The sequence below is a fragment of the Chenopodium album genome, chromosome 8, assembly GCF_948465745.1.
Source record: "Chenopodium album chromosome 8, dcCheAlbu1.1, whole genome shotgun sequence".
In the NCBI taxonomy this organism is placed as follows: Eukaryota; Viridiplantae; Streptophyta; class Magnoliopsida; order Caryophyllales; family Amaranthaceae; genus Chenopodium; species Chenopodium album.
Window position 1 is genome coordinate 24,174,264 of NC_137841.1, and position 15,267 is coordinate 24,189,530.

Here is a 15,267-nt window from a genome sequence, read left to right on the forward strand (position 1 = left end):
GACCAACTCGACTCGATCCAAACCCGCCCGAAATAGAGTTGACCCGAACATGACCCGATGACCTGAATTGACCCGACCTGAATGACCTGACTCGAAATTGACCCGGAACCCGAACTTGACCCGACCCGAAATGACTCGAAACCCAAAGTGACCCGACCCGATTGTAACCCAAATTGATTGACCCGAATCGACCCGACCCGTAGTGACCCGACCCGAACTGACCTGAATCCTAAATGAATAAGGTGAAATATTGAATTACTTAGTTTAGGGCTTCTTTATTTCCTACGTAATAGGTACTCATGATTTTTTTTTATTTTTTTAACGATTTTACTTTATTTTTCCAACTATTTTTTTAAGTGAATTTATTTTAATGACTCGACACAAACTTGACCCGAATATACCCGACTCGAATTGACTCGATCCGAATTTGACCAGACCCGAAATTGACTCGAAAATTGATCTTAAAAATTGACCCGACCTGAATAGACCCGACCCGAATTGACACGACTCGAACTTGACCCCACCTGAACTTGACCCGACCCGAATTTGACCTCAAGTGCTGAATCGATTTTGACCTGAAACCCGAATCAACCTGAACCCAACCCGAACATTTGCTGACCTGAACTTGACCCGACCTGAATTGACCCAACCCGAACCCGACCTGAATGACCTGTTTGCCAAGTCTATTAATATTAATATATATCAATTTAAGTAAAAAAAATGTAAAAAAAAAATTGTTTTTATTTTTTTGGGTCATTTTGGGCACCGATTCTAAACCAAACCGGTGCTAATAGTTGTGTTATTCCCACCGGTTCTAAACCGAACCGGTGCTATAAGGGGGTTTTGAACTGGTGCTCTTTTACATTTTGCTACTAGTTATGGTTTTATTTATTGCGAGTGCTGTCTTAGTTCAGGTTTCCTTCCGCGGTGAGTCGGACTCACCAAACCCCAACATCCGATGAATAATGAGGAAGTTATGGCCAAAATACTAAATTGGGCCTGAAATGGTTTATGGCCCAATGATCTAGTGGAGGACCCATAAATTAAAACTCCTAAAATTATTAGGGTTGATTTTAATCTTCTAGAATAAACTAGAAGGTTATTTTGATTTCTAATAGAGTTAGGATTAATAATTATATCTTTTAAAAAATAAGGAATTTAATTTCGAATAAAATAAGTGTTGTATTATGATAAATCTTATTTAAAACTGATAAACGCAGAGTCTAACTACTTAGTTATATTAGGAAAAGGATTCCGTACAAAAGCGTGTTTCATCTTATAAACCAGCGCCAAACGTCAGCCTTGTCGCATGACGACATAGCCTGTCGCCATGCATGATCCCTGTCGTTTCGCGCTGGGTTTTGTCGTTCGCGACAGGACCTGTTTTATCCCTATTCAAATTCTAACTTTTTTCTATCGTTTCCGGACTAGTTTCTCTATAAACAGGGTCGTATTTCCCCGTTTTCAATCATCAACAATTCTCTCAAGCTAATAGCTTATTCTTCTCTCTCTTTCTAAACCTTCCCTTTTCAAACAAAATACCGCATTCACAAGTTCTAGACACACCTAGCCAAGTTCGAAGTTGTCTTCGCCCTAGACGTGAAAGGTTGATAATTTATGAGGGTTTGGTCCCTGTAGGCGTCGTTCGAAGTGCGCCTACGTTAAAGCATGTAGTGAATATGCTTGGCACTCATAGGAAGTGGGAATTGACATAATACGATTAGGGACAAGGAAAGTAGGGAGCCGCCAACAAGTTTTTAAGGAACTTGTAAACCGTTCACGGATCATAAAAGGCAACCACGAATAAGGGACAACGATAGGCAACAACGATTGACCCGTGAAGATTACACCCCATTCATAATCCATGAGATTACTAACTCCATATGGTTCGGAACCACGAAAGGAGGATCGGGGATGATGGTACGAAGTGAGTCATGGAATCACATTCGCCCGTATTGGCCTCTACTCGATTCTTATATTGAAAAGCATTCCTGTGATCTCAAAGGCATACAAACAATAATTCAATTCGCTCCAAACTATTATTTAACTAAATTGGTTCAAGATTAATGCACACATAATTCTAAAAATTTGGTGATCACTTCAATTAATAATAAGATTAAAGGATCCTAAACCGGTTGTCCAAATTATCTTATTAGTCGTGATTTTCAATTACATATTCCCTTTAACATGCAATATGGTGATCAAAATAAATATAATAGAATAAACATTAATATTAAAACCAATTTAATCACAATTCCAACAACATAAAATCGTTAGAGAAATAATAATAATAAAAGGAGCATGATCCTTACTTTGATTCTGTTTGTTTGCAACTACAAAATAATAAACGAGTTAGTAACTTCAAGGAAATAATAAAACAATAATTAAATTAAATTAAATGAAATAAAGTTGATTTTGGGGCCAAACCCTCAAACAGTTCTACCTTTCACACCTTGGCTTAAGGACAGAACCTCGAGTAAAATATGGACTCCTTTGAGTGCTTGAAGAAGGAATTTTGAAGTGAAAAGGGGTAGGCTAGTGTTTAGGTTAATAGCATAGAAGAGAGAAAATAAAAAATAATAAAATTCTCGGTGCCCCGTACATCAGAAATGAGGGGGTATTTATAGGGAAAATGTGCTGAGGGAGCACACGGAACCCTAAAATGATAAAAACCCTAAAAAAGTATCCCGTGACACGGTCAGACTTTACCGTGACACGGGAAGCTCTACCGCCAGACGATACACTCTCCCGTGACACGGTAGACTTTTGGAGTGACGCGGGAAATTTTCAGAAAACGGGATGAAAAACGCGTTAAGGGTTTACGCGGAAAGGACACGGAATGTCCCGTGTCACGGCAGACCTCCCGTGTCACGGGAAGTCCCACCGTCAGACGAAAGGATTCCCGTGACACGGTGGCAGTCTGCCGTGGCGCGGGAATTTCCAGTCCATTTTCCGTCTAAATACATTTTTAACCCTAATTTCCTTCGGCTTTTTAAGTGCCGATTGATAATTTCGGGCCTTTTCTGACTTTTATTATTCGGGCTAAAATAAGAAAATAATTAAAATAAAAATAAATAAAAGGGTTTGGGCCAAAAATAATAAAGGTTTGGGCTTAAAATTAATTAATAGGTTTGGGCTGAAATTAAAACCATGCCTTTACCATATGAATTTAATAAAATACAATTTTTTAAGCACTCTCGGGATTAAATATTAAACCCTACCAATAGTGGCGGCGAAAGGTTATTTATCATCGGGTTTGGTTTTGGGAAGACATTTTTAGGTGTCTACAGTCCCAAATCCCTATTTCAATTATTTAAATTAATTGTATAATTTATATTTTCCTTGAAGTTACTAACGCGTGTATTTTGTTATTAGAAAGAGATACGAGGCATCGAAGTAAGTGATTTAATTACTCTATTTCTATAGAAAGCATGCTTAGATTATATTAATTCCTAGTATCATGTTAGGATTTTTTTTTATTGCTTTCTAGTATCATGTTTAGGTTGCCTACTACTTTCTTCTATCATGTTACTATCATGTTAGGGTTAAAGGTTTAATATTTAATGTTTAGTGACATGCTAGGATTTGTTATTAATCATGTTAGTATCAAGCCTAGGATCTTGCTAATATTATTATGCTTTTATGAGAATATTATTATGATGATGATTTGTTGTGTCAATATATATTGTTGCTTGATATTATATTATTATTGTTATTGCTTGATCACGCCTTCTGTTGCAGGATTAAAAGGAATTTGTACTTGTAATCACGCTTAATAAGATAATTAATAATCTTATATAGGCTAATATGATTTTAATTCAAGTGATCGCCAATAATAGATTTGTTTGTGCATTAAGATTTAACCAACATAGATTAAATAGGTTTAGGATTAACCTAATGATTGTATGTTAGTCAGAAAGCGCACATGAATATGAGAAGAATAAAGTATAGGCCTATTTTTAGGGCAGGTTCAATCTCTTTTAGGTTGAATTTGTACCTTCATCCCCGAATATACAGTCATGGTTCTAGACCACTATGGAGTTAGCGATCTCGTGGATCGTGAAGGGGTATAACCTTCACCTTGTGAACGGTTTACAAGTTCCTAAAACTTGTTGGCGACTCTTTTGCTCTACCTTCTTTCCCTTTGGACGCCACCATACTTAAGTGTATGACCACAGTGGGGCTCAAGTGTGGGATGCTTGAAATATTCTCTACAATGACCATATGCAGTTAAAAATCTAATGGATTATGAATGGGGTGTAACCTTCATGTACTTCCTTTGTTTCTTTTTAGATGCTACACATTCCTATTTTAGAAATTGTTAATTAGTTGCTACACTTTCTATATTTGATATTTCTTTCTTTCTATCTCTCTCCTACCCACATGGGGACCTCTTATTTTTCTCTCTATATTTCCTCTTAAGAAATTGTCTAGGAGACCGTAAAATTAAAAGTGTAGCAACTAAAAAAAAAAACCGAAGAAAGTATTAATATTGGTTGTTGCCTGACAAGTTCCTTAAAATGTTTTTGGCGGCTCCTATTTTTTTATTGTCCCGACCCTAATCGTTAAAATGTCAAATCCAACTTCTTATGAAAGATTGCCAAGCGTATTTATACATGTTTAAGCAAGTGCGCTTTGATTGACGCCAATAAGGAAAAATTATTTTAAACTTTTCGTAATTAACCAACCAATATGAGTAATTATAGTAGAACGAACGTAACAACTAAATAATATGACATACTACCTCCGTTTTTTTACACCTTTCTATTGTCACGCTAGCCAATACATGTTTTTAACGCTTAAAATCTCTAATTATCAAAATTATAAAATTATGAAAAGTGGATATTAATAAAATATACATCGAGAAGATTCAAACAAGATCCCACATGACTATATTTTATTGTATCTATAAGTCACAAAATCGAGTCAAAGTGTAGTGTATGAATAGTGTAAAAGTAAAACGAAATCAACTAAAAAAACGGAGGTAGTATATATTAACTAAGTAGGCCAATAATTAGTAGATTTCAAAACAAAGGGCGGATGCCAATTAATTAGATGTATCCTTAATAACATAGAACAAAAAGTGGGAATACTAGGCAGTGGTTCAGGTTAGAAATTACTGCAGTAATATTCATAATTAAATACTATTACAATTGTTTCAAGGTTAGCATTAACTTACTATTGAAGATACACCTTAAATAGGCACTAAATATGATTATGGACTTCATCAAATGGTCAAGTCTAACAGTGATCTCACCAAAGTGTTGAATCCATAAACTTCTCTAATTTTACACAATATATAATTTTACCAAAAAGTATTTGTATTGACTTAAGGTCAGTAAAAGACTTCGGAATTTCTTTCAGTTTGGGGAAACAATGTATCTCAAGCTACTGCAAAGTAGAGAGGCTACCAAGTGACTCAGGAAGTGTTATCATGAAAGGACAGTTCCGAACAGCAAGTGAACGGAGCTGTTTGATGTCGCCAATCCACTCAAGAAGGGATCTCAATTCGTAAATTGAATACAAAGAGAGTCCTTCAAGTTTATGCAAGGAACAAAGACCATTCTAGAGTGACTCTAAATTGAATATACTGATCAATTTCAGAAAGCGGAGGCTATTGAAGCAATTCCAATTTTCTGAACCGTTTAAAAGTTTAAACTTTTTGCAATGTTTGATTTCTAATGTCTCTAGAGAAGAAAGTTGGTCAATGTTTCTGAGAGTAATGTCTACTAATCCATTGCATTCGTGAATTTCTAGTCGTTGAAGAGATGTCAAAGATCCTAAAACCAATTCTTCAAGTTATGGACATTTTCTGATCGCCAGGGACTCTAGAGCATTCAGATTTCTAATTGGAAAAGTGGACTTAAGATCGAAAATTGAGACAATTTCAAGCTTCCTCAACGTGGCACTAGGAGATGGTCCTGCAGTAGTTGATAAGAGATGCCTTAGAAATTTCACATGGATATCATGTGCCTCTAATGACACAAGACTTCGCAACAGAGGCATCGATGACATCTTTGGACAATTGCTCACACAAAGTGTAAGATTATGAGAAGGGATTAGGAGTTGTTGTTGTATATAATGTGACCATCCCTCCAATCTTGGTAAATTAGCCAACAACAGGTATTCCAAAGAAGGAAAATAGTGTCTGAGTGTAGATGAACCAGAACTTGTAAAGTTGTTATTATCGACATCAGGCTCCACGTATTCCAAGACATTTAGGTCCCAAAGTTGAATAGCTCTCAGATGAGGCAATGAACTTAGAGCTGGCAGATCTTTGCATCCTCGACAGTCTTCAATATGTATAAAAATAAGGCTATCAAAAACAGCCTTTCCAAACATAAGTTGTAGAGGAAATGTTTCTCCTTTGAGGTGGATGAAAGTAATCAAACTAAGATGACCATGCCAATGACAAGTCTGTTACATTCATGTTATTCAATATACCTTTATCACCTGTTCGTGATGCACCTGGAAGGAAGCTTTTCATATTTGATTATGAGCTTTCCAACAAGATCACTCAATTTAGCCAACACATCTATACCGTTATTATTTCTGACTATAAACACATCTAAAGTTTGGAGAGGTTTTAATTCCCCAAACCTCGGTGGCATATCAACCAATCTACCTCAAGTATACAAGTGCCTCAAATGACTTAGCTTGCAAAACTCTTAACACTAGATTGTCGAAGATCCAATGTCTGCAATTTCTGCAACTTTGTGACGCTCTTAGGGAGGCATTTTAAGGATACATCGAGTCTGAGGTACCTCAAATGCTTAAGCTCTCCTAGGGAATGAGAAAGGTTTTTACAATTCACTGCTACCAAATCCAATGTTTTCAAGCCCGTCAATTTTGAAAAGATTCCTTCCAAGTCTGTAACATTCATCGATTATGTAATTTCCTTGGCAAGAAAATAAGGGACTGCAATTTACCAGCATTAAGTAGCTAACTCGATGCTTCCCATGAACCTTCAACAGTGAAACTCACGTGCAAAATGTTAGCATCATCAACCTCCCCAATAAATTCCTCAACCAAACAAAATTGAGGTTTTGCCACATTCTTGAGAAACTCATTCAATATGTAGTGCATCTTGTAGCAATGGTGATCCACATCACCATCTCTACCGTGACTTCAGAGAAATACCCATTATTAAATAATATCTCAAAATATTCTTCACCAACCAACATTTCTGGTCTCCCGCTATCATTTGATAAGTAATCTTGGAAGCCCACAAATGTATTAAATTCTGTCTTACAAACTTCGTAATCCCTCTGAAACAATGAAACATAACGAACACACTGCTGAATCTTGAACTGTAGATCTTCATAGCTCATGAGGTTGAATTATGAGAAAGGAAAGATGATATGAGAGAGTAATTATGAAAGAGAATAACTGAATGAGAATTCAGAGAATTTAACTTTAAGAGGACATAAAGACTAGAGGAAAGATGAAAGAGAGAGAAGGAAGGAGTGAAAGAAGGACGAGAGGGGAGAGACAAGGGGTGATGAGAGAGAGGGCTGGTAGTGGAAGGGTTTGTAGGATTTAGGGTTTTTATTTTCTATTTATATATATATGGAAGACTAAGGCTGGTGGGGCTATAAATTGGGCCAAACTTGAAATTAAATCAGGCTACACATATATCTCAAGCTTATTTCGATTTGGGTTCAGTTTTCGATTATGAGAAGCCCAAAACCGAATCCATATCGAAAAAACATGAAAATTATCAATCTAAACCGCACTGAAATTTTTTTAAAAAAATAAATAAATAAAATCCATTGGTTCAATTCGAATTTTTGGTTTTTATCTATATTACTTTCACCCCTATATTCATGGAACAATAGCTCCAAATTATTTTTCCTTTCATTTTTTAGTTAAAATCTTTTTTTTTTTAATGAGTAAGCACATTGAGATAAACATTAAGTGTGTGTCTATGAGATTAATAGGTACTGCCTCATAAAATTGACATTTCAAAGATATATGTCTAAGACAAGGCTTACAAGATCAATTATATTTTTCCCAATGTATTAATCACAAAATATGATTAAATAACAAATGAATTATCTTGCAAGTCCTTGAGCCCTTGACAAGACGTTCCCATGTAATTTCCATCCCTTGAAAAAAGGATACATTCACAAAGAGAAATTTTTTCTAGACATTCCCGCATAGAGGCTAAATGAAAAAGGTCAAAATTATGGCACTTAATCGAAGATGGAAGTCAAATTTATATACATATTCACAAATCCTCATATATTATTGTAAAGTGTCAAGACACTTAAAGAAGGCAATTTCACTTATACTAGTACATTGTCTTCTTGGAGTGACCAAATGAAAAGCATACATTCCACACAAATATACCCTTGGGGAGAAGATCAATTAACATTTCAAAAATGAAAAAATAAAGCTCAATACCAAACAATCATTTAACTTCGAGATTGAATCTTAAAAGCCTGATATTCACATAAACAAAAATTTGTACAAACATCATACCTAGTGATTAAGCAGACAACGAAATGCTCTTCTGGTTAGTGGGATTAAGCGGTTTTATCTCCCAAGAATTGACCTCATGTTCTTCTTCAGGGAGAATGAATGGCAAAGATATCTCCTGGATCATCAACTCACCACAAAATGGGCATTCGCTTGCAATTTCTTCATCCAATTGGGAGCGAATCTGTCCACAGATTAATTACACATCAAATGACTGAATTTATAATCTGATAAAGCTCAATCCTGAAAGAGTAAACAAAACGAATAACCCTAACATTTCCTTATTTCATAAACATATGAAGTGAAAAGCATAAGGAGACATAGTAGCTAGGATTATCTAGCCAGTAACCCCAAGTACAAAAAAGAGAGCTAAATAAACTCAGCTCATCTTTCACATTCTAGGCTATTTCATAAAAATCTTTGCTAACCACATGAACAGTTTTGTTGATAATTCAACTTCTTTCTAATGGAGCACCATCATCTTTGAACATTCTAGTCTATAAATTAAAAAGTAGGATATGTAGAGTGAAGAAATCAACCTTATCTACTTGGTTCATGGTGGCAACAGGTTCATGAACAGTTAGGCTGCTATCAGAATCTCTTCTTGTTTCACCACTCACCAAGGACAATTGCTTTTGTAGATCAAGTATATGCTCTGCCTGCAAATTGTTCCATTCAAGACATGGACATGTTAAATAGAATAAAAATAACTGGAATAAGTGCGGTAAAATAGCTAAACCACAATAAATGTTTGGGTAAGCCCTCCAATACATGTTCATAAAGGTTCACATAAAACACTCAACCAGAACCCAAATTTTAACTGGCGAGCAAATGAAAACTCATAACGTTCTCCGTTACAAATTTACAATGAGACATTGCCATCGAATTGCATTATGAAAAAGCATCAGCAGTTCAGCACACAGATACTATGTTACTCAAACTTGGCTAGGAATGTCAAACACAGCCATCATATGAAAATTTTGCATCACTTACGGCAAAAATGTGTCTTGAGTGTTTAGTTTCATGAGTACTTGATATTTTGTACCAAACTGTTCCAATTGATATCACATACTCCGTCCTTTTAAACATAATCGTTACCACTTTGAATTTTAGTATTATTTACAAACTTCAATTTGACAATAGTTTGTGGTAAATACACAAGGAGAAATAATCACGAGGGGTCTTGATAAACTCATCTGAATATGAATTTTCAAAATATCAACTTTATACTTCCTCCATTTTTAAATGTTCTCAACATATCTTTGCGGCATGCACTTTGAGGTCAAGATTATATAATGTAAATGACTTAATTAATCAAAATAATTTTTACATGTGGTATTCAACCATTCTGAGTGTTAATCTATTTTTTTGAAAAAATCATTCATTTACCTTCACTAATCACCTCCTAAAAACTGCGTGCCTAAATGTTGTGTTGCAAGTAAAAACAAACAGAGGAAATATAATTTTTACACATAAATAATTAGAGATATTAATGCTCAATGTTTTACATTGACAAGCGTGAAATGGTATAGTGTGAATGATATATTGGATAGAGAGATTATGAGTAAAACAAAGTCAACTAAGAAGAAGTTGAAGAGTGGAAAGGAGATAACAAGAACAAATTGGCTACAAAAGATGGAAGGAAGTCAATATTCAAGATCTAATTCATTTCCAACACTAAGTAATATAAGTAGCGCTGATTATAAGTTTAGATTTCATTTGGATACATATCAATTTACCATTTTCACCTCATATCTGTTAAGGGGGCGTTAGGTTTTAAAGGACAGAGGGATAAAATAAAAAGGGATACGAGGGGAAAGGAAAGAAGTCCCAAATCATTGATGTTTGTGTGAATATAAGGGAAATAGAAACCAAAGTAACATGATCACGTTCTTTTATTCCACAACCACCACTGATTTCGAAAATAACTTTACCACCACCATCCCACACCCTTCAATCTCACAAACACCACCACTACACCATCAAGGGACCATTCCATCCTACCCTCTCTAGCAGCAGTAAACTTCTCTTATAGTCTTTTACTCCATTTTTGGAGTACATCTTTTACTATCTACCTCTCTTACAGTAGGAATATTACAGCATTAAATCTGAAGTGGGGGTTGATAATGGCTGTCTAGGTATTTGTGAGTAGAGGCTTGGCTTTTTAGGTTGTTAAAAGGGTTTTCACACGAATTTTGGAGGCATTGGCTTGATTTTAATTGGTGGTGGGTGCCTTTTTGTTGGATTTTGTAGCTAAGGGATGGTTTTGGGTGGGTTATTTTGAGTGGTGGATAGGTTTTCAAAGTGATAGGGTGGAGACGGGTTTGGTGGTGCTTGGGAGGACTATGTGTGTAGCCAAGGTTGGTAGTGCGAGTGGTTTAATGGTCACCGTTGGTGGTTAGGGCGAATGGTACATCCGGGTACCCGGTTGATTTCTAAGGAACTGAACCCAGAACCGGTCAAAACCGGTTCCTGAAATTTAGAAATGGAATTAAAACCGTGTTTAACTTGTTCCCAAATTTCTGGAACCGGTCTTGACCGGTTTCGAAAAGGCGTAAACTAGGTACCCGGTCGTTGTTATCTTGATAAATGCTCAAATAGAATTGTCATAAATCTCTTCATAGTTGAAGCTTTTTGGAGCAAAAACCTAAAGTCGGGTGAATCTAAAGAGGATGGATGCATTAACATTAAAATGACATGAGGAAAATAAAGAACCCTGTTATTCTTTGAACAGAAATTCGCTGCAAAAGTGCTAATGTTCTAAGTTTATGATTATGAAAAATAAAAACGCCAGTTAAAGATCAAGATGGATTAATGGAAATATCAAAGATTAATTTGAAGATAAAGATGCTGCAAAATAAACAAAATATTGAGAGTAAAAGATTCTGGGAGATGTTTTAGACAGTGGAGGCATAAGAGACTAAGAGAGAGTGTAGATTCTTATATTTTTTTAGAGAGATTTTAAGGGGTTAGACTTAGAACTAAGTCAGAAGTATGCTTTAGTTTTGTTAATAAAATAATTTCAACTGCTTTGGGACCAGGTCCACCGGGTAGTGCTAACCGAGTCCAAAAACTAAGGACCCAAAACCGGAATCGGTTCAAACTGAGTCCTTGTTTATGGAGCCGAAACCGGAACTGGTAGAACCAATTCCGGGTCTGAACCCACCGGTTCCAAGCCGGTTCCAATTCCAAAACCGGTTACCCAATTTTTTTGCTCACCCTTAGTGAGAAATGGGTGTAGAAGAATATGAGGGTAAGAAGAGGTTAAGGGTATGAATAAACAGAACTAGCAAATAACAATTAAATATCAAAAAACGCTTCCTTAGTAATTTTCCTTCTACTGTGTAGTTTTTCCTCACCTAAGGTGCTAATTTTTACCATCTAAGTATCTATATTTCTTTTCTATGTCCATGTGATTGATGAGAGGTGCAAAATAATTAATGCAAGGACTTAACTTAGGCCTGGCTTTCTTATGTAGAATTTGATGCTTAAAAGTAAGCACTAAGCAAGAAATATGTTTGACAATGCCAATAATACCCTGTTATTGCCACATTACATTTCCATTGTATACGGAATTCCACAATATCATTACTGACTGAAATATTAAAAGAAAGATAATCCAAGGGGAAAGAAGGTCCAGAGGGGGGGTGTTTGGGTGGGTGGGTGAGAATCTTATCACAGAATTGACTTTGTAAAGAAAAATGTGGAATCAACAGCCAAGTCAATGCATAACACTTGAATATTATCATGCAAGCATCCAGGAAATTACATTCTTTTACAAAATTGCCCATTCCAATTGTATGAGCAAAAGATATCTTTCACAATTCCTAATTCTATTTTGTTAATTTTTCCAGCCAAGAAAAAACTGAATGGCTGTCTCGTAAAAACTCACACCAAAAACTAACCTTCCCCCCGAGCCTATATTATACTAGCTCAGCACAAATCTCATATAAATTTCCATATTAGCTTCTTATAGAAAAACGTGTAGACCTATGAGCTGCCTATCATATAACGATATATGCCAAGTTCTCACATCAAACACCACATTCTAACCACATTCTATAGCACAAGGAATCACAGTGTAATAAACAAACTCCATAAACATGTTTCAGTCCAAAGTCTTCATTTAATAACAGCTACTGCTGGGTTCTATGGGATTAGAGAGATATGAAATAGTAACAGTTTCCACTTAACGGTTCAATCACATGCATATTAAGACTATTAACTATATCCACAATATGGAAAATAATTATTGTAAAACATACTTACTTTTTCAGGATCAGTGCACCGAGTGATATGAGCAATCAGGCATTGTGCATGAAAAGAATGACCACATGGAAAAACATAGAAAGGAGCCATAGGCCCAAGAGAAGCATAGCCCCTTGAAATACCAAAATCTGCAGCTGTATTTAAGATTCTTCGTTGGCAAACCTAAACCAAACAAGGCACACATGTATATATTTTTTAGTTGATGATTTCATAAATTTTCAAGCAGCTAAAACAATAACAATAAAAATGAAATCTAATGTATTCTATAACTAAACAGGTCAAAGATGCACACAAGGACAGATCAGCATCAATATGCAATTTTCACACCCTATTCAAACTGGTAAGAAAATTAACATGGTAAGCAACTCATCCACCCTCCCCCCCCCCCCCCCCCCCAACCAGAAAATAAAAAAAATAAAAATAAAAATAAAAAATCACCACCTTCATGACACACATTCACCCTTTTGGAAGGGTGCTGTACGGAAATATAGTGCTTCTTAGAATATATTCAAATTATCAGAAAGAGATATACCCCACATTCCTCATCACGCTCAATGATTGCATATCTTTGAGCAAGGGCACCGATATCATTTCTAATGTTATCTGCTCCTTGTGTTGCATCATTCATCTCCTCCTTTAGTAGTTCAATTTGTTTATTGTAATCTTCCAGTGATGAGCAAATCGCCTCCTGCAGAACAATAGAGATTCATTTACCGGGTAAAAAAAAAAATTTGATCAATGACAATATAATAAAGAAGCTCAATTGAATACCCTGAAATCATCAATTAAAGCAAAGTCTGGAAAAAAAGGTAATATATCCTCTATCTTCAGGAGGCCATCTGTTTCCTTTAGGAAAGCGATTGCTTTTCGGATATTCTCCCTCTTAGCCCCCTTTTCTTGCCCAACAACATGCTTTGCAATCATGAGCCAGAGTTTCTTCCTTAATTCTTCATCATCTTCAACCTTGTCAGCTTCAGCCATTGCAAGCTCTGGGTCAACCTTCAATACAAAACAATAACAGATTCATGAATATATTAACTCAGTTTTTGTAATAACTTGGAGGTGCTATGTTTGCTGCTAACTGATACAGGAAATTTCAAACCTATTACTAGATCATGGCTAGCCCCCATCAGTCTTGTAAACTTAAATAAAACAGTAAATTAAATAGAATGAAAAAAAAAAAAAAAAAAAATAACACAGGATTAATCAGTCATAAAGTTAGAAACCATTCTGTAATAGACTGATTTTCCAGGTTTATTTTTCTGATTTAATAAAAAAAAGTAAATAAAGATTAAAGCTTGAATTTTGATTGATAATGGCAAAAGGTTTACAAAATGATAGGTTTAATAGCTTGAGGCTATCACTCTCAAAATAGCTTGAGGCTATCACTATCTAACAATGGCTTGAGGCCGTAACTCTCTAAGTTTTCCAACTTAAAATTCTGCCTACCTTTTTCTTCCTCTCTATTTATACTATGGATTATTAACCTAGTAAACTAATAGTACTAGAATACCCATACTAACCCTCCTTAGGTTTGTCTATTACAGATCCCATGTAAAAGGAGACCTTTTTAATCCCTCAAATTGGTGGAATTGAGATTAACTACAATCCAGTTCCAGTCAATTCATTTCGAATTCCTCAAATTAATGACCAAAATGCAAGCAATTCTTCAAATTAAACAAAAGAATGAAAATGTGACTTCTCTTGTTTTTGTTTTCATTCATCTTTAAAAACCAAACACACGATAATTCCACACCTTCCTACCAAGAGAATTTGAAAATGATAAAGTTCATTAATAGTCCAGTAGATCAGCCAGCTTACTTAATTTGACCTCTACTGATGCAAGAATGATATATAAATAATTAGGGTACCAGACTACCAACAACAAATAATTGACATGAAAAATAGGCATAGAAAAGAAATGCTCCACAAAATTAGAATTCTAGCAATTATTTCTTAAAATGGGAACTGTATCAAATCCGGTTTAGGTTGAGCGCAAATCAAGAACCCTCTTTCACACAAATTGTCTCTCTCTTACCAGTTCTCCTAGATTCAAGGATTTGGGCTTCTTAGTATATCTATTAGAAAACAATGTAGGCATGTGAATGAACTGATACAGAATTTAAGTGGCACTGTTGGTAGTTGCCAAAACAAACAAGGCAAGGGAAACATCAGAAAGAACAAAAGTTAGAGAAATACTATAGTCCACCTAAAATCAATACCATGGTTATTACATGGGGTTGTTCCTGCCACAATATAAAATGTTCACAGAAATTTAACCTTTTTTAAAAAAAAGTCCCTTTTCAATCAATCAATCAAAGCCTTAATCCCATAAGTGGGTACTAACTTTAATGAGGACAGAATATTGAGTAATGAGGGTTTAAAAATTAACCAATGTCAAGCATACTAATTTTGGGACAACCTGGAATATATAGATGACTGACTGAAAAATGTTGGCAGTTGCTAAATATGATTAATGGACAGAATTAAAGCATTCTCCAAAGTAAAGGAAACCAT

The 15,267-nt window shown here is 35.4% G+C and overlaps 1 protein-coding gene across 2 annotated transcripts in view; it reads right to left on the reverse strand.

The window, feature by feature from the left end:
* Nucleotides 1-8,195: 8,195 nt before the first annotated feature.
* LOC145641775 (vacuolar sorting protein 18-like) overlaps nt 8,196-15,267 on the reverse strand; it is a 30,729-nt gene continuing 23,657 nt past the window's right edge. For both annotated transcript variants that reach the window (XM_081692726.1, XM_081692727.1), the window contains 5 exons: nt 13,522-13,749; nt 13,283-13,438; nt 12,751-12,912; nt 9,021-9,140; nt 8,196-8,665 (listed from right to left, as the gene is read on the reverse strand). In XM_081692726.1, the coding sequence (XP_081548852.1) occupies nt 8,492-8,665; nt 9,021-9,140; nt 12,751-12,912; nt 13,283-13,438; nt 13,522-13,749 (840 nt within the window). In that variant the 3' untranslated portion in view covers nt 8,196-8,491. The remainder of the gene's footprint in view (nt 8,666-9,020; nt 9,141-12,750; nt 12,913-13,282; nt 13,439-13,521; nt 13,750-15,267) is intronic.